Below are 24,726 nucleotides of genomic sequence, written 5' to 3'. Positions count from 1 at the left end.
CTAATCTCATTCATTAAGTAATGGATTTTATTCTCTGTTCTCTTTTTTTCCATGCTAATAAATTTGAAATTTCATAAAACACTAAGTATGTGTAATTATGTCTCACAGAGAAATTAGTAAATTAGAAGAGGCCTGGATTCAATTGCTTAAAATGCCCTCTCTTCTTTATATATCAGTATGTTGAAGACATTCAAACAAAATTACCATCGATGTCTGAAGAGCTTAAGGATAAAATAGATGGCCTCTCCCAAGAAATAAAGGACAGGAAGCTTGCTGAGAAAGTGTCCCAGGCTGAGAGCCACGCGGCACAGTTGAATGACTCATCTGCCATCCTTGATGGGTATGTCATTTGTTGTTGGAAATGTCTGTGTGTCTTGCTACTTGTCCCAAAGTTTTCCCGGGCAGAAATGTCGGGAATCACTTTCAGATCTTGATTGTAATTATGAACATACGCGCTACATGGCTTCTCTGTAAAAGAGCCTAATTAGAGGGTCTCGGAAAAGCTCTACTGGAGAAGAATCAAAAGTCCCAGTTAAAATTGGATTCAAATATGGCTTGGTAGGAAATGAACATATCCTTAGGCTACACTTAGAAAAAATTATTTTCTGTTCTTCATTGGAAAGCACAGTTGTTGCCTTATTAGCATTTTAAATAATAATATATAAGCATATAGTCGATTTCAAATTTCAGTTATATATTTCTAATGGAATAAAAAAATTATTGTTAAAAGGCTAACTTTTCATAATATGGCCCCATGCACAGTTTAAATTCTTTTGGCCATTTCAAACTCTGGGAAGGTACTACATTCTCCCCTTCAATAACAGCATGCTGTAACTGGGATTGTTACATGGGTTGAAAGACAGAGAAGCAGGAGGGAAATGTGTGTTTGACCTGTAAATAGCCTTGTAAGTATGACTACTATGCTTCCCCTATAGTTTTGTGGTCATCATATCACAAACAGCTGCTATTAGTTCTAAGCATAATTTTCCCAAATAAATCTATGTTTAATATATTCTACATGCAAAGCTATGTCTCTCTATTTAATACTCATTGATACAAAGGAAATATTCATGTCTAAATACCCTTGCTACATGCACAGTTCATTTTATAATGAAATTTTGCAAATTTAGAGTGAAGGGTGGTGAATAGGGTAGTTAGCTAGGAATCCACAGATCCAGGCTCCAAGTCCTTAATTAGGGATGTGTTGATCATGTGACCTGAAACAAGCCACTCCTCTCCCCCAGAGAGATTCTATGAAATTCATTCCAGTAATGTGGTACAAGTGCTCTGAAACCCTTAGTACATTTGAGGGATATTGCGAAGGATTGTCTCACTGCATGTTCTTGCTTGCTACATGTGATTGCAGAGGCTTTGGAGGATGCTATGGGCATTTAAGATATGCTGCTAGAATGTTCTAGATGAGTTATTTAGGAATGCAGATTTGAGTTCCAAATCACAGCACAATACAGTAAAGTAGATATCTCACTAGACTTTGGAGTTATCACAGTCATGTTGGCCATGGTCTTTTGGATAGCCATATTTGTTACAACTAAGACTTTTTTCCTTTGAGTGATAATTGCCCTGATGTCCTCCTTTTTGGGTCATCCCAACAGAATCCTTGATGAGGCTAAAAACATCTCCTTCAATGCCACTGCTGCCTTCAAAGCTTACAGCAATATCAAGGACTATATTGATGAGGCTGAGAAAGTTGCCAAAGAAGCCAAAGATCTTGCACAGGAAGCTACAGCGCTGGTAAGGAACAAATCACATATTGTGCTGAGAACAGAGGTCAGCCTTTATGAGCAAGTTGTTAGCTTAAAATTGTCAGATATAAGTGAGCTGCGGAAAATCCTAGTAAATCAGAATAGTTGTGTTGAGTTATTTTTGAAGGCCTCTTTTGCATGTAATCAAAAGTAAATTCTAAATATTCTATAATCACGGCTGAACTCTATTCTCAGTCACATGCCATTTACATTGTAAGGTTCTTAAAATTAAGGCAGATACCAAGCAGGTTTGTGCCCCCAACTCACAAGATAAGCACAGTCATGTAGGACCTGCTGCGCATGGAAATATGCCCATCATTATTCCAAAAGTAAAAAAAAAAAAAAAAAAAACTTGAAAATTCACACCCTTGATGATACAAGGGGACTTCAAAATGTTTGTGGAAAATGGTTACTATGAGAAAATTGTGCTTGCATTTCAAGTGTTCTTTTGTATCAAAAAGAAGTATCTCTTAATTCTTTTTTTCTACATATTTTCAAAGTACTCTCATATATTAAATTTGACTATAAAATGCACATTTACAAACCATGTCAGATCAAATACTCCTAATCTATTTATACCATTTTTACAAATTGAAAAGCCCTTAACCTTTGACTGTAGTCATTGTTCAAAATACATTTGAAGCTAGTGGTTTTTTTTTGTTTGTTTGTTTTTTTTTTTGGTTTCACTTTTGTATTATAAAGGCAAAGAAATCTATATAGAATAAAGTTAGAGGTAACTTCATTTATATACTTATTGTTTTTTCATTTCTTATATGGAAGTGCTGATCAATCAATTTATAGGATTAATAGATGGTTCTTTCTTTTTTTTTTTTTATCTTTTATTTAATGAATATAAATTTCCAAAGTACGACTCATGGGTTACAATGGCTTCCCCCCCCATACCGTCCCTCCCACCCACAACCCTCCCCTTTCCCACTCCCTCTCCCCTTCCATTCACTTCAAGATTCATTTTCGATTGTCTTAATATACAGAAGATCAGCTTAGTATACCTTAAGTAAGGATTTCAACAGTTTGCTCCTACACAGAAACATAAAGTGAAAAATAATAGATGATTTTTTTTAAATGATGATGAAATCAGATCTGACCTATTGTCATGTTTAATCCCAGTGAGAGTCAAGTTGGGAATTGATAATTTCTTTTTTTTTTTTTTTTTACAGAAGATCAGTTTAGTGTACATTAAGTAAAGATTTCAGTCGTTTGCACCCCCATAGAAACACAAAGTGAAATATACTGTTTGAGTACTCGTTATAGCATTAAGCCTCAGTGTACAGCACATTAAGGACAGAGATCCTACATGAGGAGTAAGTGCACAGTGACTCCTGTTGTTGACTTTACAAATTGACACTCCTGTTTATGGCATCAGTAATCTCCCTATGCACCAGTCACGAGTTTCCAAGACTATGGAAGCCCCTTGAGTTCTCCGACTCTTACCTTGTTTAGACACGGTCATAGTCAAAGTGGAGGTTCTCTCCTCCCTTCAGAGAAAGGCACCTCCCTCTTTGAAGACCTGTTCTTTCCACTGGGATCTCACTCACAGAGATCTTTTTGCCAGAGTGTCTTGGCTTTCCATGCCTGAAATACTCTCATGGGCTTTTCAGCCAGATCCGAGTGCCTTTAGGGCTGATTCTGAGGCCAGAGTGCTATTTAGGACATCCGCCATTCTATGAGTCTGCTGAGTATCTCACTTCCCATGTTGGATCACTCTCCCCTTTATTTATTCTATCGGTTAGTGTTAGCAGATACTAGACTTGTTTATGTGCTCCCTTTGACTCTTAGTCCTTTCATTATGATCAATTGTGAACTGAAATTGATCACTTGGAATAGTGAGATGGCATTGGCACATGCCACCTTGATGGGATTGAATTGGAATCCCCTGGTATGTTTCTAACTCTACCAATTGGGGCAAGTCAGCCCGAGCATGCCCCAAATTATACATCTCTTCCCTCTCTTATTCCCATTCTTATGTTTAACAGGGATCACATTTCAGTTAATTTTCAACACTGAAGAATAACTGTGTGATAATTACAGAATTAAACCAGTCATATTAAGTAGAACAGACAAAAAAAAAACTACTAAGAGGGATAATGTATTAAGTTGTCCATTAGCAGTCAGGGCTATGCTGATCAAGTCACCATTTCTCATAGTGTCCATTTCACTTCAGGAGGTTTCCTTTTTGGTGTTCAGTCAGTTGTCACCAATCAGGGAGAACATATGGTATTTGTCCCTTTGGGACTGGCTTACTTCACTCAGCATGATGTGTACCAGATTCCTCCATTTTGTTGCAAATGACAGGATTTCATTGTTTCTTACTGCGGTATAGTATTTTAAAGAATACATATCCCATAATTTCTTTATCCAGTCTACCGTTGATGGGCATTTAGGTTGGTTCCAGGTCTTGGCTATTGTGAATTGTGCTGCAATAAACATTAGGGTGCAGACCGCTTTTTTGTTTGTCAATTTAAACTCCTTTGGGTAAATTCCAAGGAGTGGGATGGCTGGGTCGAACGGTAGGGTTATATTCAGGTTTCTGAGGAATCTCCAGACTGATTTCCATAGTGGCTTGACCAGTTTGCATTCCCACCAACAGTGGGTTAGTGTCCCTTTTTCCCCACATCCTCGCCAGCATCTGTTGTTGGTAGATTTCTGTATGTGAGCCATTCTAACCGGGGTGAGGTGAAACCTCATTGTGCTTTTGATTTGCATTTCCCTGATTGCTAGTGACCTTGAACATTTTTTCATGTGCCTGTTGGCCATTTGGATTTCCTCTTTTGAAAAATGTCTATTGAGGTCCTTGGCCCATCTCTTAAGTGGGTTGTTGGTTTTGTTTTTGTGGAGTTTCTTGATCTCTGTAGATTCTGGTTATTAACCCTTTATCTGTTGCATAGTTTGCAAATATTTTTTCCCATTCTGTCGGTTGTCTCTTCACTCTCCTGACTGTTTCTTTTGCAGTACAGAAACTTCTCAATTTGATGCAATCCCAATAGTTGATTTTGGCTTTGACTGTCTGTGCCTCCCGGGTCTTTTCCAGAAATTCTTTGCCTGTGCCAATATCTTGAAGGGTTTCTCCAATGTTCTCTAATAACTTAATGGTGTCAGGACGTAGATTTAGGTCTTTAATCCACGTTGAGTGGATTTTTGTGTAAGGTGTAAGGTAGGGGTCTTGCTTCATGCTTCTGCACGTGGAAATCCAATTTTCCCAGCACCATTTATTGAATAGACTGTCCTTGCTCCAGGAATTAGTTTTAGATCCTTGATCAAATATAAGTTGGCTGTAGATGTTTGGATTGATTTCTGGTGTTTCAATTCTGTTCCATTGGTCTATCCATCTGTTTCTGTACCAGTACCATGCTGTTTTGATTACAACTGCCCTGTAGTATGTCCTGAAGTCTGGTATTGTGATGCCTCCGGCTTTGTTTTTGTTGTACAAGATTGCTTTAGCTATTCGAGGTCTCTTGTGCCTCCATATGAATTTCAGCATCATTTTTTCTAGATCTGCGAAGAATGTCTTTGGTATCTTGATTGGGATTGCATTGAATCTATAAATTGCTTTTGGGAGAATGGACATTTTGATGATGTTGATTCTTCCAATCCATGAGCATGGAAGATTTTTCCATTTTTTGGTATCCTCTTCTATTTCTTTCTTTAAGATTTTGTAATTTTCATCGTAGAGATCTTTAACGTCCTTGGTTAAGTTTATTCCAAGGTATTTGATTGTTTTTGTAGCTATTGTGAATGGGATTGATCTTAGCAGTTCTTTCTCAGTCATGGCATTGCTTGTGTATACAAAGGCTGTTGATTTTTGTGCATTGATTTTATATCCTGCCACTTTGCCAAACTCCTCTATGAGTTCCAATAGTCTCTTAGTAGAGTTCTTTGGATCCTCTAAGTACAGAATCATATCATCTGCAAAGAGGGATAGTTTGACTTCTTCCTTCTTGATTTGTATTCCTTTGATTTCTTTTTCTTGTCTGATGGCTCTGGCTAAAACTTCCAGAACTATGTTAAATAGCAGTGGTGAGAGTGGGCATCCCTGCCTGGTGCCAGATTTCAGTGGAAATGCTTCCAACTTTTCCCCATTCAATAGGATGCTGGCTGTGGGTTTTTTTATAAATTGCTTTGATTATATTGAGGAATGTTCCTTCTATACCCAATTTGCTTAGAGTTTTCATCATGAAAGGGTGTTGAATTTTATCAAATGCTTTCTCTGCATCAATTGAGATAATCATATGGTTTTTCTTCTGCAGTCTGTTAATGTGGTGAATCACATTGATTGATTTGCGAATGTTGAACCATCCCTGCATACCAGGGATGAATCCCACTTGGTCTGGGTGGATGATTTTCCTGATGTGTTGTTGTATTCTATTGGCCAGAATTTTATTGAGGATTTTTGCATCTATGTTCATCAGGGATATTGGTCTGTAATTTTCTTTCAGTGCTGCATCTTTCTCTGGCTTAGGGATTAAGGTGATGCTGGCTTCATAGAAAGAATTTGGGAGGATTCCCTCTTTTTCGATTGTTCTGAATAGTTTGAGAAGAAATGGGATTAGTTCTTCTTTAAATGTCTGGTAGAATTCAGCAGTGAATCCATCTGGTCCTGGGCTTTTCTTTGTTGGGAGGGCCTTTATTACTGTTTCAATTTCTGTCTCAGTTATGGGTCTATTTAGGTTTTCGATGTCTTCCTGGTTCAATTTAGGTAGGTTGCATGTGTCCAGGAATCTATCCATTTCTGATAGGTTTTCCTGTTTGCTGGCATACAGGTCCTTGTAGTAATTTCTGATGATTCTTTTTATTTCTGTGGTGTCTGTTGTTACGTTTCCTTTTTCATCTCTGATTTTATTGATTTGGGTCTTTTCTCTTCTTTTTTTAGTTAGTTGGGCCAATGGGGTGTCAATTTTGTTTATTTTTTCAAAAAACCAGCTTCTCGCTTGGCTGATTTTTTGTAATGTTTTTTTGGATTCAATCCTGTTAATTTCTTCTCTGGTTTTAATTATTTCTCTTCTCCTACTAGATTTGGGTTTGGTTTGCTGCAGTTTTTCTAGGTCCTTGAGGTGCGCTGAAAGCTCATTTATTTGGTACCTTTCCAATTTCTTGATATAGGCACCTATTGCTATAAATTTGCCTCTCAATACTGCTTTTGCTGTATCCCATAAGTTTTGATATGTTGTGTTGTTGTCTTCATTTACTTCCAGAAAGTTTTTGATTTCTCTTTTGATTTCTTGAATGACCCAGTGTTCATTCAGGAGCATGTTGTTCAGTCTCCATGTGTTTGCACACTTTCTAGGGTTTCCTGAGTTGCTAATTTCCAGCTTCATCCCGCTGTGGTCTGAGAAGCTGCATGGTATGATTCTAATTCTTTTAAATTTGCTGAGACTTGCTTTATGGCCTAGTATGTGATCAATCCTAGAGAAGGTTCCATGCGCTGCTGAGAAGAATGTGAAGTCTGTAGATGTAGGGTTGAAAGTTCTGTAGATATCTGTTAGATCCATTTGGGCAATAGTGTCAATTAAATCTGCTGTTTCCTTGTTGATCTTCTGTCCGGATGATCTGTCTATTTCTGAGAGTGGAGTATTGAAGTCCCCCAGTACTATTGTATTGGAATCTAAATCTCCCTTTAAGTCCCTTAACATATCTTTTAAATAGACCGGTGCCCTGTAATTAGGTGCATATACGTTTATAATAGTTACATCTTCCTGTTGAATTGAACCCTTAATCATTATATAGTGTCCCTCTTTGTCTCTCTTAACAGTTTTTGTATTAAAGTTTATTTTGTCTGATATTAATATGGCTACTCCTGTGAAGCTAGTGTTTCAGAGTTTATGGGTTCCTGTTTGTATCACATTATTTAAGCATCTCCAACTGTGGGAGGGAAAAAAAAAACAACTTTGTCCTTTGTATATGGAACAACATTTGTTAAATAAGTTGTGGGACAAACCTTGATAACACTATTTTATGCCCAAAATATCTCATAGGAAGCACACTGTGAGTTAGTATTCAATGGAAACAGTTACTCTTTTTGCTTCACAGAGAATCTACCAAGTAAATCAGAATTTCAGGGGAAAAAATAGAGTGAATGACTGTGAATGAAATATGCATAAATAATGGTGTTAAAGAAACAACAATACTTCTTTGCTTTGGTTTTAGGCAAAAATGTTTTCATGGATCTCAGGAATGTTAGAAATATTTATTGTACTCTTAGGGTTTTGTTTTGTCATTAGTGAAAATGCCACATTCTTTCAGCAATTCCTACCATTCTGGTTTCTCTGGAATGAGTTTTACAGGTGCCATGTGTTCTCTTTGCTTCTTATTCAAAATACTGACATGATTGTTGCAGGAGTTTTCCTATGTTCACTAATCCTTGCTTTATGGATTTATTTATTTATTTGAAAGTCAGAGTGAGAGAGTGAGAGAGTGAGAGAGAGAGAGAGAGAGAGAGAGAGAGAAAGAAATCTTCTATCCGCTGGTTCACTCCCCAAATAGCTGCAACAGCCATGGCTGCGCCAGGCTGAAGCCAGGAGCCAGAAGCTTCATCTGGGTTTCCCACATGGATGGCAGGGACCTAAGCACTTAGGCTGTCTTCTGCTGCTTTCCCAGGTATTTTAGCAGGGAGCTGATTCAGAATAGAGCAGTCAGTTGAATCTGTACCCATAGGAGATGCCGGCATCACAGGCAGTTGCTTTTCCAGCTATGCTGCAATGCTGCCCCCAATTACCCTTTCAGTATGAATTAATTTTTTCAAATCAAATCTAAAATTTTTTACCTATCTTCTTACAGATAACTTTCTATTTAAAAAACCTTAATTTCTAAATTCACCAATCTAACCTATGCTTTATTGGGTATTCATTTTCAATGCCTAACAGTGCCTTGCAATAGAAGGCATTTATGAATGAGTGAATGGATGAATAAATTTCCTTAGAATTGGCACCTTTTATACCTATATTCAATATTTGGTACCAGTGAAAATCTTCCTATTGTTCCTTTATAAATTTCTTCTAATGCTTTATGTTAAGAACTATTTAATTTCACCCACACTTAATACTATCACCTTACACTTAGAAACTCTGATTTTTCTGCCAATGTGAAATGTGCTGGTATTTCTCTTTACCACCAAAGCTTATACATGATCCATCAACCTCAGAGAACTGTCGTGAGTTGTCATGCATTATAACATGTCTCCTGTTACCATTATTTCTTCTCTGTTTCCACAAACATTGTAAAAAGAATTAAAAGTCTACAAAATTACAAGGTAATTATGAGAGAGAATCTCTGAGTTATTAAATGACTACAGGGAAAACAAAGACTGGCTTATCCCAGGACACTTGTTGGATGTTTGTGTTTCATCAACAGAAGAAAGAGAGCTTTAGTTTTTGAGTGGTCATTATATTGTAGTTCTGTCTTGGCAGAAAAGAAATATATTTGCCAAACATTAAGTCGAACAATTACCTCCAGAGGACTAACACACCATTAGTATCAGATCTGCTATTGTTGTTGGAGATATAAGCACAAAAGGGTGAGATTAAGTTTATTACATATCTAGGAAAGAATTGAAAGGATAACAATACAGAAGAGTTCCCTGCTCATTTGAGTCCAATGCTACAAACAGGCATGGATGTTCTTAATGCATTAGAAAATACAAGGAAACACAGTGAGCATTTACAGGGCGAGAACAAAAGATCTGCTTGACACACAAGAAAACCACAATTATTACCACTGTGAAGAAAATACAGATGAGAGAGCTTGAGAAAACACTGAAAACATTTTAGGGAAAGAAAGAAATGATGATGGGAATGACCTGAGGCATAATTGAGGCAGCATTTTTAAAGCAACTTCACTTTTTAAAATATATTCAAGTCCTCCTATGTGTAAACACACAGATAATCAAGAATGGAGTTGCCAGGAATACAGTTAAAAAAAAAAGTTGACTTATTATTATTTTTTTTTTTTGACAGGCAGAGTAGACATTGAGAGAGAGAGAGACAGAGAGAAAGGTCTTCCTTTGCCGTTGGTTCACCCTCCAATGGCCGCCGCGGCCTGTGCGCTGTGGCCGGCGCGCCACGCTGATCCGATGGCAGGAGCCAGGTGCTTCTCCTGGTCTCCCATGGGGTGCAGGGCCCAAGGACTTGGGCCATCCTCCACTGCACTCCTTGGCCACAGCAGAGAGCTGGCCTGGAAGAGGGGCAACTGGGACAGAATCCAGCGCCCCGACCGGGACTAGAACCCGGTGTGCCGGCGCCGCAAGGCGGAAGATTAGCCTAGTGAGCCGCGGCGCCGGCCGAAAGTTGACTTTTAATTATTTTACTGTGAGCTAGAGAAGGCCAGAAGGAGAGGCCAGCACAGAGAGAGGAAAAGCTCACGTCTACTCCCCAAATGCCCACGCTGGCCATATGTGGGCTGAGGCCAGAGCCAGGAGCCAGAAATGCAATGCAAACTTATATCTGATGATGAGATTTTTTTTTTCAGGCATTTACTCTCCTTGTGATAAAATTGAACTTGGTGGCAAAATCCACAATGCAAATCTCCCATATGGGTGGCAGGAACCCAGTCACTTGACCCATCCCTGCTGCTGCCTCACAGGGTGCACATTAGTGGAAGCCAGAGTCAGGAGCCACAGCCAGGAATCAAACCCAGGTATACTGATATGAAACACAGGCATGTTAATTACTGGTTGGTCTTTTATAAGCCAGAGGAGGTTATATAATTTAAGTTTGTAGCTTAGTATTCCTATGTAAATATTAATAGCTACTCGTGTTGCATATATATTTCTCTTAATTAGTAGGATGAAATATTACTTTAAGAACCTAGACATTATGAAAAAAGAGACATTATTAGTGTTGACTGGGGAAAGTGCTTGTGTTCCTAAATAACTCTCTATAGTATCTCATTTAATGTTTTCTTTGGTGGACAAGGACAAGGACAAGGAAAATGAAATATAGTACTTTTTTAGATGATGATGATATATGAAGATGCAGTAATTTGTTTCCTAATATGAGCTCCTATGATCTTATCAAAGACCCTAAAACAACAGAGACACTTTTTTTTTCAGTCTCCACATAATAACTGACTTGATCCTAGGTTATGAGCCAGGTCAGATGTTACAAATTGGTGAACACAAAGATTTAATGATGCTGTCATAGCCTTGGAATGACCACCAGAGGCAGTAAGCAGTGTCAGTGACACTGGGATATGAGCCCGCCGGCTCTGTCCCTGTAAAGGACTTAGATGCCGTACACTTTAATCTGGCGTATCCAAACAGCACACAATGAACAACAAACATAAGGGCAAGATGGGATGAAATCCATAATTCTGGTCCTTAAATGTATAGAAAGTAAAAGAATCATCATATAAACGTCACCACACTGGGGTGAGCATTTGATCTACTGGTTAGATCTCCACTTGGGTCACCTGCAGCCCTTATCGCAGTGCCTAGGTTCAGTTCCCAGCTCTGCTCCCAATTACAGCTTCTTGCTGATGTACAACCTGGGACAAAGTAGATAACAGCTTAAGTTGTTGGATCCCTGCCATCCATGTAGGAAACCTGTCTGGAGTTCCCAGTTCATTATTTGGGCCTGGCCCAGCCCTGGATACTGTGGGCATTTGGGAAGTGAACAGGTGGATGAGAGCTCTCTCTGATTGTCTCTACTGTCCTCTCCCCACCCACACCAGCCTCTCTCTCTCCTCTTTCTCTTTCTCTCTCTCCTCTCTCTCTTTCTCTCTGACTCTAAAATAAATACAATGCTGTGACACCAAGATCTACCTAAAATTAAAAACCTCCATCTATTCTGAGATGTTGCCTTCCTCCCTACCTTTTCCCCCTTTCTCCTTCCCTTCTCTAAGTCAATGGAATGTGTTAATTTGGTTTTCATGTGGGATATTTTGGCAGTCTTCAACTTCCTTAGGTATTGTGCATGCAAAAATATGAATGGCTCATTTCCATGACAACTAGAGGTTTCCTATTTCTTCTGTATCCTCTTCTTCACCTTACAGATGCTGCTATTGTCAGAAACTTCCTGTCTATCTTTCAAATGTACACATTTGTGTTGTTCTTCAATACTCTCTAGCTTTGAATTCAAATTCACAGTTTTTCTCAGTATTTCATTAGATCTTCACTAGGAATGAGTATTAGAAATTGAGAATGATTTATTCTGGCTGTACTAGGATCCTACTGTGGAATAGAGCTAGCAGGAGACAAATGGGTATCTAATGGGGTGGGTATCCAAAGGGATTTGGATTGAGGGAGTGACTCCTGATTATGGAGCCTGGGAACACCCCTGGGTAGTGAGCTGCAGACCTAGGGAAGCCAGTGGTGTAGTTCAGTCTAGTTCATTGGCCTGAGAACCAGAGGAGCCAATGGATTCAGTCCTGGTCCAAGCCCATGCTCAGATAAAATGAAAGGCTCCAGAAAAGGGGTAAATTCCTCCCTCTTCCACTTTTTGTCCTATTCAGTCCCTCGACAGATTGGACCATGTACACAGCCACATTGAGAACAATTTATTTTGCTCTCATACAGAAACACCCTCAGGGACAAACACAGAAATAATTTTTTTCAAAGGTGTGTTTGAGAGGCAGAGTCACAGAGAAGGGAGAGACACAGAGAGAGATGTTCCATCTGCTGGGTTCACTATCCAAATGGCCACAACGGCCAGAGCTGGGCCAATCCAAAGCCAGGAGCCAGGAGCCTTGGGACACCTTCCACTGTTTTCCCAGGCTATCAGAAGGGAGCTGGATTGGAAGTGGAACAGCCAGGTCTCGAATTGGTACCCATATGAGAAGCCAGTGCCACAGATGGGGGCTTTACCTATTATGCCACAGTCCTTGGCCCCAGAATTAATATTTAATCCAGGTACTTGTGGCTAGTCAAGTTGGCACATCAAGTGAATCAAGACATTGGCTTTCAACTTTGGTGCACAATGTAGCCTTTGTCTTTGTTCTCCAAGTTCAATTATCCATATTTCTTGGGAATTGTGATTTTTTTTCTCAGGCATTTCTAGGAAATATAAAACACAAAGGAACATAAAGGCAGTTTCAAAGGAACACATGTTGTTATAGAAACAATAATAGTGGCATAGTTAGCAAAGAATATTGTGTAGGCAGATGTCAACTTTTGACAAACTGAAGAAAGGGAGTCAGGGATGTAAGAAAGGATATTTTACAAGGAGAAAATATTCCTAAAGCTTTAGGTTTTATTTATCCCAATGAATACAGGAGCTGCTCTTGTAAATAACTTCCCAGTGTCCATTTGCTATATGAGTAGAATAAAAATCTGCAGAAATTCAGAAAGAGCTTTTTCTTGCCTTAGGGCCAATGGTTTAAGAAATATGGTTGATTTTTGAAAATTTACTCTTATGTGGCAGATCAGTGAGGGGAAAAAAACCTGAAAGGAAGCATTGAACTACTACATAAAATACACTCCATTCACTATAAAGTGGACATCATTGACTGAGCTACTATAAATTATACTTCAATAGAAATGTCAACAAAATCAAGGAACAGCAAGATTAAAGAAGCAAAAGGAACAAAGAACAGCAAATATGTATAAATCTAAGGAAGCATTGTGAAACAGGAATGATAATAATTACTTAATGTGTGGAATTAAAACCAAAGTAGAATGAAAGTACAAGAGAACAACAACATGGCATATGGGGTAATATTTTTTCTGTTGCTATAACCAGATACCTGGAAGTGGGTACTTTATCAAGAAGAGGTTTATTTAGCATACAGTCTTGGAGGCTGACAGTACAGCTTGGCAGCCTACAATGAGAGTCCCCATATCAGAGGGCCGATTTGAGTGCCAGCTACTCTGTGTGTGATCCATCTTCCCACTAACTCATCCAGGGAGGCACAGATAATGGCCCAAGTGCTTGGGCCCCTGCCTCCTCATAAGAGCCCGGCAGTGGAGTTCTGGGCTCCTGACTTCAGCCTGTCTCAGTTCTGGCTGTTGGAGATGTTTGGGGTGCAAAGCAGCAGATCTCGAACTCTCTCTCTCTCTCTCTCTCTGTCCCTCCCTCTCCATCTCTCCTTCCTAGGGACTCTACCTTTTAAGTAAAAATCAATAAATAGGACATGAGAAAAACAATGAAGATAATTATGGAAGAATAAAAATAACAGGATTTTGAGTTTTTCAGAGAAATAGAACCAGTCAAACATGTGTACAAAAACACATTTTGAGGATTTTGAAGACTCGAACTGACATAATTGTGGGATCTGTCCAATGTGCAGGGCAGGCCAGCAGGTCAGGAGACTAGAGAAATCAAGGCTGCAGTCCAGAGACAGAATTTCTTCTTCAACAGGGTCCTCAGTCTTTTCTTCTAAGACCTTCAACTGATTGGATTAGATTCACCTGCGTGATGGAGGGTACCCTGTTCATTCAAATTCTGCTGATTTAAATATTAAACATATCTAAAAGTATCTTTGTAGCAAGATCTAAACCTGTTTGACCAAAAACTGGGTATGAGAGTTTAGCCAATTTGACACAAAAAAATGTATCATTACAAATGTCTATACTTTCCAAATAAGCAAGAAGAAAAACCAGTGTGTAAAGGGGTCGAGGCTTTTCAATCAATTCTATAAAAGACAAACATACAAACAAAACTCATGGTAAATATAAAGCACAAGAAAGTGAGTGAATTAAGTCCAGATACAGCATTCTGGGTAAATATTACTGGCTGCCTCAATAATAACCCATGAAATCTCAGAGGCTGAGCACAATTCAAGTTTATGTCTTGTATCACAACCCAGCTGTAAGACTGTCCTAACAGAGAAAGAGGGAAAAGGAAGAAGCGCAATGGCTCTTACCACATTGACTCACATAGCATGAGCCACATCTGGTCAGAGTCCATTGACAAGAGGAGCCGGGTGCACAAACCTACCTGTAAAGGAGTCTGGGCAAAAGAAGAGGCATTTTAAATATTGGATGGGCACTCATTTTGCTTCAGGCAGTCTTTGTAATAAATGCAAACAGGTTAAAATTTCCATTTAGGTAACAATGATTTTTATATTGAATGACACATGTTTAGCAAAGGTAGCCATTTATATTTAACTTACACAAAATAACGCCAAACCATAGGATAACAGAAAGGCTGAAAGTGAGAGAATGAGACATATACCAGAGAAACTCCCACCCAAAGAAAGCTAGTGAACCACTGCTAATAATGACCAAAGTGGCTTTAAATTGTCAAAAAAGAGTTATTAGGAATAAGAGTCATCATAATAGAACCAAAGGAACAAGTTATCAGGAAGATTCAAAAATTGGAAATTTGCAAGGTTGAAGCAAAAAAAACTAAGGAAAAGAAAGACATATGTGTCAGAATAAGAAAACCAGCATATCTACAGTAATACAGATTTTACAATATCTCTTAAAATATTTATAAATCAAGCAAAGAGATGTAAAGATACTATAAACAAGATTATTTAATTGGTTTTTGGAATTCTATGTAAGCCACGCATAATTACTCTATATTCCCTGTTAGATAAATTACATATAAATCTTTTAAAGGGACCATGATTTAGTTCACAAAGTAAATATCAGCAAATCCTTATGATCTACCAGTACATATGCTGTATTCTCTGATCATAATGGAAAAAAAATTGAAATTGACAACGGCTATTGGCCCCACCCAAAAGCTTTAAAATTAAAAATGCAATTGAAAGTAATAAGTAATTTGTGAATCAAAGAGAAAACACAATTAGAAATTACAAAGTATTTCAAAACGACATCAAAATGTATGGAGTGCAAGTGGCACCTACAGAAAAATGTACAGTTTTATGTGCAAAAGCCTGATACCAACAAATACTGCATGTTCTCCCTTGTGTATGGGAGCTAAAAATTTTTAGAAATCAAGAAGCAAAAAGAAAAAAACCAAATTCCTGCTGCAAAAGTAATGTGTTTTGTTGAGCTTTATTTTAAGTCTTTCTCAAGAAGATCACTAAGAAGGATGCACTACTATGGTTTTGATGATCTGTGACTATTTTAAAATTTACTGTATATGAAAGTGACATCTTTGCATTTGACTATTTTTATAGTCCTTGCCTATATTCCTACTGAACTACAGTCTTTTTAATTCTTAATTTGTTGAACTGTTTATTTAGTGGAGCAGAAAGCATTTGACTATAATGTAAATTAAAAATATTATCTCAAAAATAAAACAAAAATAAATAAAAATAAAAGCAAATAAAACTAATAATACTTTATGTGAGAATTATGTAAAAATGTAAAAAAATTGTGTTTTTCAGAAATAGTACAAGAGTCAAAAAGAATTGAAGCTGATAATCTAAGGTGTCTGATAAAGAAGTCAAAAAAGCAAAGAAAGAAATAAAAATAAAAGCAGAAATTAATGGTCGAGAGAAAGTACATTAGATAGGGTTGACAAAACAGAAAGCTTATTCCTAATAAACAGGCAAATAAAGAGAAGAACAATTAAGCAAACAAAGCATGATGCCTCATCTGAATAGGCTTAACAGTGAAAGGGAACGTAACTATGCAGCCTAGCTTTAAAAATATATATATATTTACTTAAATATGCTCAAATATATGAGCAACCTTACTTAAATTCATTTGAATGCTCAGATGAAGTAGACAATAAACCTATAAACTATAACAATCAACTAAATTGAATCACTAGTTACTAAATTACTGGCAGCAAAATCATTGTCTACCAAAATGTCAAGGAGTAAATATGTAAATTGATCCAAAGATAGAAAAAGTGCTTCCCCAGCTTATTTTTTTTAAAGATTTATTTTATTTATTTGAAAGACAGAATTACAGAGAGAGATAGAGACAGAGACAGAGGTCTTCCATTCACTGGTTCACTCCCCAGATAGCTGCAACAGCCAGAGCCGCGCCGATCTGAAGCCAGGAGCCAGGAGCTTCTTCCAGGTCTCCCACGTGGGTGCAGGGGCCTAAGGACTTGAGCCAGCTTCTACTGCTTTCCCAGGTCATAGCAGAGAACTGGATCAGAAGAGGAGCAGCCGAGACTATAAATGGTGCCCATATGGGATGGGATGCCGGTGCTTCAGGCCAGGGCTTTAACCTGCTGTGCCCAGTGCCGGCCCCTCCCCAGCTTATTTTTAGAAGCTAGTGTAATCTTGATAGCAAAATCATATGGAGACAGTATTATTAAAAGGAAGAACTATGGACCAATCATTTAAACAGAGATGCAAACTTTTGAATAAAATGATATCAAGTAAAAGTGAAAGATCCGTGTTTCAATAAAACACTATCAAATGATATACAAAGACTGCACAAATACAGAGAAAAGTCCACATTCCTCTCATGATGATATCAGTATCTGTATTTGCTTCTTGACTTATCTGTATGTTTAAATTATTTTTCATTTAAATATTCTAATTAAAAATGAAAATAAGAGGTGGAAAACCAGTCTTTCAAGATCGTTCCAACAGCAAAATAAAGGAAAGTAGATTTGGAAATTAAACAACAACCCTCATTCATTACACAAAGAGACCCTAAAATTTCTTTCTTGTTTTAAAATCCATGCATTTTAAAAATTTTCCTTAAATCAATTATTAGTCAACTAATAATTCTGTGACCTAATATTTCTCCTGTGTTCACATCTCCAGAAGTGACCACTTCTTTTCTTTTTAAGATTTATCTATTTATTTGAAAGAGTTACACAGAGAAAAAAGGAAAGGCAGAGAGAGAGATCTTCCATGTGATGGTTCACTCCCCCACTGGCTGCAACGACTGGAGCTGTGCCAATCCGATACCAGGAGCATCTTCTGGGTCTCCCATGTGGGTGCAGGGGCCAAGGACTTGACCATCTTCTGCTTTCCCAGGCCATAGCAAAGAGCTGGATCAGAAGTAGAGCAGCCAGGACTCAAACCAGCGCCCATATGGGATACTGGCACTTCAGGCAGCGGCTTTACCCACTATGCCACAGCGTCAGCCCCAGCAACCACTTCTACAGTAATTCAAATATTTCATTTCTTACTGTTGTTCTTAGTAAAAATATAAACATGCCATCACATATTTCATTAAAATAAGGCATTATCTATTTAATTAATGGCATGATGAATGAGCTTTAGTTCATTTCCCAAATATAGGTCAATCATCCTGTTTAGTTACTTCACTATTTTTTTTGTTCCAAACAACATACTTTAATTTTTGTTTTTTTTTTGTTTATTTAACAATACTTATTTATGAGGGAAGAATTCAGATTTACACAGTGGTTGGTTTTGTGAAACTGTGTCCTTTATAAAGTTCAAAAATAACACAAGATTTTAATTTTAGTTATCTTTATTGTTTGTTTTATGTAGTGCAGTATTTTTTAATCATTTTTTGAATTAGAGCTTTATTTTCTGCTCCATAATCAATGGACTTCATACTTTTAACAAATCTGTGGCAAATTAAATTGCCGGTCATAGCGCTGTTTCAAGCCCACCTGGCTCTGCTTCCCATCCAGCTTCCTGCTGATGTGCATCGGAAAGCAGCAGAAGATGGCCCAAGTAACAGGCCCCTGCCACCCACATGGGAGACACAGATGGAGTTTCAGGCTCTTGGCTTTGGTCTGATCCAGACCTGGCTGTAGTGGCTGTTTGAGGAGTGAACCAGCAGATGGAAGACTTCTCTCTCTCTCTCAATCTCTCAATCTCTCTCTGCTTTTCAAATAAATAAATTTTTTCCCCTAAAGTAAGTTATCTGTGCCCTGATCTTTCCTTTTAGCGCTCTCTTCCCTTCCTCCTCTAAGGTTCTACCTCTTTAACTTTCACCTTTTCACAATCAATGATCCTTCCTTACATAATTGTTCCATGGAAGCCTTAAAGTCTTTTCTTTGGAGCCACTCAATTTCCTTCAGAGATGCCCTCTGATTTTTTCGAGTGGGATGCAGTTGATGTGAAGGTGTCATTGGCTTTGTGCAGAAGAGAAGGGGGCCGGTGCCACGGCTCACTAGGCTAATCCTCCGCCTTGCGGTGCCGGCACACAGGATTCTAGTCCCGGTTGGGGCGCCGGATTCTGTCCCGGTTGCCCCTCTTCCAGGCCAGCTCACTGCTGTGGCCAGGGAGTGCAGTGGAGGATGGCCCAAGTGCTTGGGCCCTGCACCCCATGGGAGACCAGGACAAGCACCTGGCTCCTGCCATCGGATCAGCGCGGTGCGCCAGCCGCGGTGGCCATTGGAGGGTGAACCAATGGCAAAGGAAGACCTTTCTCTCTGTCTCTCTCTTTCACTGTCCACTCTGCCTGTCAAAAAAAAAAAAAAAAAAAAAAAAGAAGAAGAAGGGGCGCTCTTTTTCATAAAACAATGTGGAGGGAGTGGTCTGTTTTTCTTGCCATGACTGACTCCTACCCTCTCTCTTACATGTAGTATCCGATGCCTGGCCTTCTCCAGGCACATCTCTTTCCTGGCTTATTCTCTACTGTTCAAGGTGTGGGTTCAGTAAGCACAGAAGTTTGAGGGGCAGTAATGCCCACAGGCCCATGCTGGGGTGGTTCACAGAGTGGTGTCCACCAGGCTGAAGGGAAGAGATACATACCCAGTCTAGGTCGGATTGTATGACCCAGAGGGTTGGGCCTGTGGCAGTGAAACTGGTCAGGAGACTGCTTTCTATGCTGTGTACTTTGACATATGTAGCCCCATGGGGATGCTTCTTTCTAACTTACCCAAGGACTGCGTGGGTGAGTGAAGATATCAGACATTTCTCTTAGAGGATGTGAAATATACAGTAAGAAAACAAAGACTCCCCAGAAATAAGGATTTAATTTATTTTTTGATTTTTTTAAAATTTTATTTGTTATACAAGTTTCACGTATTTCATTTGTACAGATTCAGGAACATGGTGATACTTCTCTCCCTCCCGCCCACACTCCAACCCTTGATTTTCCTCCTTATCCCATTCCCACTCTTAATTTTTACAAAGACCTACTTTCCACTTACTTAGTAATTGTGCAGTTAACCCTACACTAAGTAAAAGAGTTCAACAAATAGTGTGATGAAAAAAACACACCGTTCCTCAATAGAAGAGATAAGGGTATCATTTTACTCCTAAGAACAATTGTTTTCGGAAGATAATATCAAGAGGCCATGGAAGAGCGATGAGTGGAGAAAACTACCATAATGCGGTCAAGACAAGAGGATCAAAGGTTACAGAATTTCCAGAATTACAATTTGATTTGACAATAGATACCCAATCACACTGCTCATAGAAAAAAAAAAATGTGTCTAACCACAAATATTCTATTTCACACACAGCATCCTCTGATTTTCATATAGGTGACATCTGGTATACAGTGCATGCTCCTTCTCATCTAAAAACTAAGAATCTAGAATAGCTACAATATCCAGGGTTTAAGTATTAATGATATTTATATTATGATAGATAAGGAAGTTGAACAGAGAAGAGAATTTCAAAGGAAAACTATCATTACTTTCTTTCCCTATTTAGTTCAAGATCATGTTGAATGTGTTTGAATATAGATGTCATGTAGGGGTTTTTATTTGTTAATAGACCAGAATTAGGCTCATCAAGTTAAGGGACGTTAGTAGGTCAGAATCTGAGAAATATATCTGTCTGCAAATTGAGTGCATATTTCCTATGTAATAAGCTGTCAGATAAATTAATCTTTTTTAAAAAAAATTAGTTTTTGAAAGAGAGAGAGAGATCTTCCATCCTCTGGTTCACTAACCAAATGGTTGTAAAAGCCAGGGCTGGGCCAGGTTGAAGACAGGAGCCTCAGTTCCACCCAGTTCTACCACATGGTTGGCAGGAGCCCAAGCAGTTGGGCCATCTTCCATTGCTTTCCAAGGCCATTAGTAGGGAACTGGATCAGAAGTGGAGCAGCCAGGACTTAAATTGGTACCCATATGGGATGCCAGAGTTGCAGGCTGCAGCTTAACCCACTGTGTCACAATGCTGGCCCCTAAAGTAGTATCACTCAAGAAACGCGGCATTTGGCTTTTATTCCTCCGTAGCTTAAATTCTGTAGTATATATAGCCCTCAGAGCTTAGAACTTAGTATCTTCAATTGATTTATTTTTGATTACCAAAAAATTATGTACACTTATTATGGACCACATGGTATTTTGAAACATATATAAATTGTAGAATTGCTAAATCAAGTTAATTAATGTGTACAGTATCTCACATTTTTATGAGAACACTTAAAATCTACTCTCAAAGTGATTTTTAAGAGAACAGCACATTTTTGTTAACTACACTCACCATGTTATATACTAGATCTCTTGAAATTATTTGTCCTGTCCAACTGAAATTTTATATCCTTTGACCATCTCCCCAATACTTTCTCCACTCAGCATCTGGTAACTACCGTTCATAGATTCCACTAAAAGAAAGATTATGTGGTGTTTGTCTTTCTGTGTCTAGTTTATTTTTCTTAGTGTAATGCCCACCAGGTTTACCCATAGTTATCACAAGTGACAGGATTTCTTTCTTTTTAAAGGCTAAATAATTTTTCCATGTATAAAGAAACCACATTTTCATTGTTCATTCAACCATTAATGGACATCTAGGCTGATCCTACAGTATCTTAGCTATTGTGAATAATGTTGCAGTGGATATGAAAGTGAAGCTATAGCTGTTGTAAATGTTATTATTTTATTGATTTTTATTAATAGTTTATTGTTAGTGCATAGAAACTTTTTTTCAAATGCTCTTAAATCGACAGTTAATAGTATATGTTATTGTTATGTGCAACATGATGTTTTAAAGTACATATATGTTGTAGAATGGTGAGATCTAACTAACTAGATATTAGCATATTATCTCATATAGTTGGGATTTTTTTTTAAAGATGTATTTTATTTATTTGAAAGAGTTACAGAGAGAGGTAGAGACAGAGAAAGAGAGAGGTCTTCCATCCGCTGATTCACTTCCCAGATGGTCCCAACAGCCAGAGCTGAGCCAATCCTGAGCTAGGAGCATTTTCCAGTTCTCCCATGTGGATGCAGGAGCCCAAGGACTCAGGCCATCTTCTACTGCTTTCCCAGGCCACATAAGAGAGCTGGATCAGAAGAGGAGCAGCTAAGACTAGAACCGGCACCCATATGGGATGCTGGTAACTTCAGGCCAGGGCCTTAACCCGCTGCACCACAGTGCTGGCCCCAGGATATTTTTGGAGATTTATTTATTTGAAAGTCAGAGTTAGAGGCTGACACCGCGGCTCACTAGGCTAATCCTCCACCTGTGGCACCAGCACCCCGGGTTCTAGTCCCGGTTGGGGCGCTGGATTCTGTCCCGGTTGCTCCTCTTCCATTCCAGCTCTCTGCTGTGGCCTGGGAGTGCAGTGGAGGATGGCTCAAGTGCTTGGGCCCTGCACCCCATGGGAGACCAGGAAAAGCACCTGGCTCCTGACCATCTGGGAGGTGAACCAGTGGAAGGAAGACCTTTCTCTCTGTCTCTCTCTCTCTCTCTCGCTCACTGTCTAACTCTGCCTGTCCAAAAAAAAAAAAAGAAAAAAAGAAAAAATCAGAGTTAGGGAGAGGCAGAGGCAGAAACAGAGATGGGGAGGGGGTGAAAAGTCTTCCATCCAATAGTTTACTCCCCAAATGGCTGTAATGGCTAGAGCTAGGCCAGGCCAAAGCCAAGAACTGGGAGTTTCATCTGGGTCTCCCATGTGGGCACAGGGACCCAAGAACTTGGGCCATCTTCCTCTGCTTTTCCCGGAGCATTAGCAGGGAGCTGGATAGGAAGAGCAGCAGCTGGGACTTGAACCAGCACCCATGTAGGATGCTGGCACTGCAGGCAGCGGCTTAACCTGCTACACCACAGCGCCAGCCACATAAACTTATTTTGTGTTGAGAATACATAGCATTCACTCTATTTACACTTTCTAAGAATACAATTTATCATCATTAGTCACCTTACTGTATAATATGTCTTTCAAAATTTATTTCTCTTACCTAAATGTAATTATGTTCCTTTGACCACCAGCATCTCCTCATCTCCCTAATTAGCCCAATCTCTGGTAACCACATTCTACTCTCTACTTTTTTGTAATCAACTTTGTTGGATTCTGCATATGAATGAGATCAGGCAACATTTGTTTTCTGTATCTGACTTACTTCTCTTAATATACTATCCTTCAGGCTCATTCATGGTGTCTCAAATGGCAAGTTTTCATTCTAAATAATATTCTATTAGAAATACTGCTGGTTTTTATGTGTATTTTATACACTGGAATTTTATTTTTTACTACATGATACTTTTTTTACTATGGGATAGTTTTTCTCATTTTAATGTGATATTAATACAAAGAGAACTAAATATAGTTCTCAGATACAATTTAAGAAATAATCTGTTTCTTCCTTCCTTCATTAGTTTTTGAGATATCAACGTTAGAACTTAAGTTTTTTTAATGCGATTTAATATTCACTCTCCAAATATATAACCTCATCTCTTACCCTTTATCTGGCACTTATAAAATACTCATTGATATGCAGTATTAAGTATGTCTGAATTTTCACTTTTCTCCTTAACTTCCCAAAGTTTTTTCTTAAATACATGTACATTTTTTTATTTAGTAAATATAAATTTTCAAAGTACAGTTAATGGATTACAATGGCTCCCCCCCCCATAATTTCCCTACCACTCACATCCCTCCCATCTCCCGCTCCCTCTCCCATTCCCTCTCCCGTTCCATTCACATCAAGATTCATTTTCAATTATCTTTATATACAGAAGATCAATTCAGTATATATTAAGTAAAGATTTCATCAGTTGGCACCCACACAGAAACACAAAGTGTAAAATACTGTTTGAGTACTAGTTATAGCATTACTTCACATTGAACAACACACTAAGGACAGACCCCACATGAGAAGTAAGTACACAGTGACTCCTGTTGTTGACTTAACAATTTGACACTCTTGTTTATGGCGTCAGTAATCTCCCTAGGCTCTAGTCATGAGTTGCCAAGGCTATGGAAGCCTTTTGAGTTCGCCGACTTCAATTTTATTCCGACAGGGTCATAGTCAAAGTGGAAGTTCTCTCCTCCCTTCAGAGAAAGGTACCTCCTCTTTGATGGTCCCGTTCTTTCCACTGGGATCTCACTCACAGAGATCTTCCATTTAGGTTTTTTTTTTTTTTTCCCAGAGTGTCTTGGCTTTCCATGCCTGAAATACTCTCATGGGCTCTTCAGCCATATCCGCATGCCTTAAGGGCTGATTCTGAGGCCAGAGTGCTGTTTAGGGCATCTGCCATTCTATGAGTCTGCTGTGTATCCTGCTTCCCATGTTGGATCGTTCTCTCCTTTTTTAATTCTATCAGCTAGTATTAGCAGACACTAGACTTGTTTGTGTGATCCCTTTGACTCTTAGAGCTATCAGTGCAATCAATTGTGAACTGAAATTGATCACTTGAACTAGTGAGATGGCATTGGTACATGCCACCTTGATGGGATTGTATTGGGATCCCCTGGCATGATTCTAACTCCACCATTTGGGGCAAGCCCGATTGAGCATGGTCCCAAATTGTACCTCTCCTCCCTCTCTTATTCCCACACTTATATTTAACAGGGATCACTTTTCAGTTAAAATTTAAACACCTAAGAATAATTGTGTGTTAATCACAGAGTTCAACCAATAGTACTAGAACAAAACAAAGAGAAAATACTAAAATGGATAAAGTATTACATTGCACATCAACAGTCAGGACAAGATCTGATCAAGTCACTGTTTCTCATAGTGTCCATTTCACTTCAACAGGTTTCCCCTTTAGTTGTCACTAAGAGATGGGCCAAGGACCTCTAGACATTTTTCAAAAGAGGAAACCCAAATGGCCAACAGACACATGAAAAAATGTTCAAGATGACTAGCAATCAGAGAAATGCAAATCAAAACCACAATGAGGTTTCACCTCACCCCGGTTAGAATGGCTCACATTCAGAAATGTACATTTTTTTTGATAGGCAGAGTTAGACAGTGAGACAGCAAGGTCTTCCATCCGTTGGTTCACCCCCCAAATAGCTGCTACGGCCAGC

General features: G+C 38.7%; 1 protein-coding gene across 2 annotated transcripts in view; it reads left to right on the top strand.

Annotated features, from left to right (window-relative positions):
• LAMA2 (laminin subunit alpha 2) overlaps positions 1–24,726 on the top strand; it is a 707,630-nt gene that overhangs the window by 554,394 nt on the left and 128,510 nt on the right. For both annotated transcript variants that reach the window (XM_070073612.1, XM_051855341.2), the window contains exons 39-40: positions 177–340; positions 1,614–1,752. In XM_070073612.1, coding sequence (XP_069929713.1) covers positions 177–340; positions 1,614–1,752 — 303 coding nt within the window. The remainder of the gene's footprint in view (positions 1–176; positions 341–1,613; positions 1,753–24,726) is intronic.

This window comes from Oryctolagus cuniculus, chromosome 5 (assembly GCF_964237555.1).
Source record: "Oryctolagus cuniculus chromosome 5, mOryCun1.1, whole genome shotgun sequence".
NCBI lineage: Eukaryota > Metazoa > Chordata > Mammalia > Lagomorpha > Leporidae > Oryctolagus > Oryctolagus cuniculus.
The sequence above is the reverse complement of the archived record's forward strand: the minus strand, read 5'-3'. Positions and strand labels throughout refer to the sequence as shown.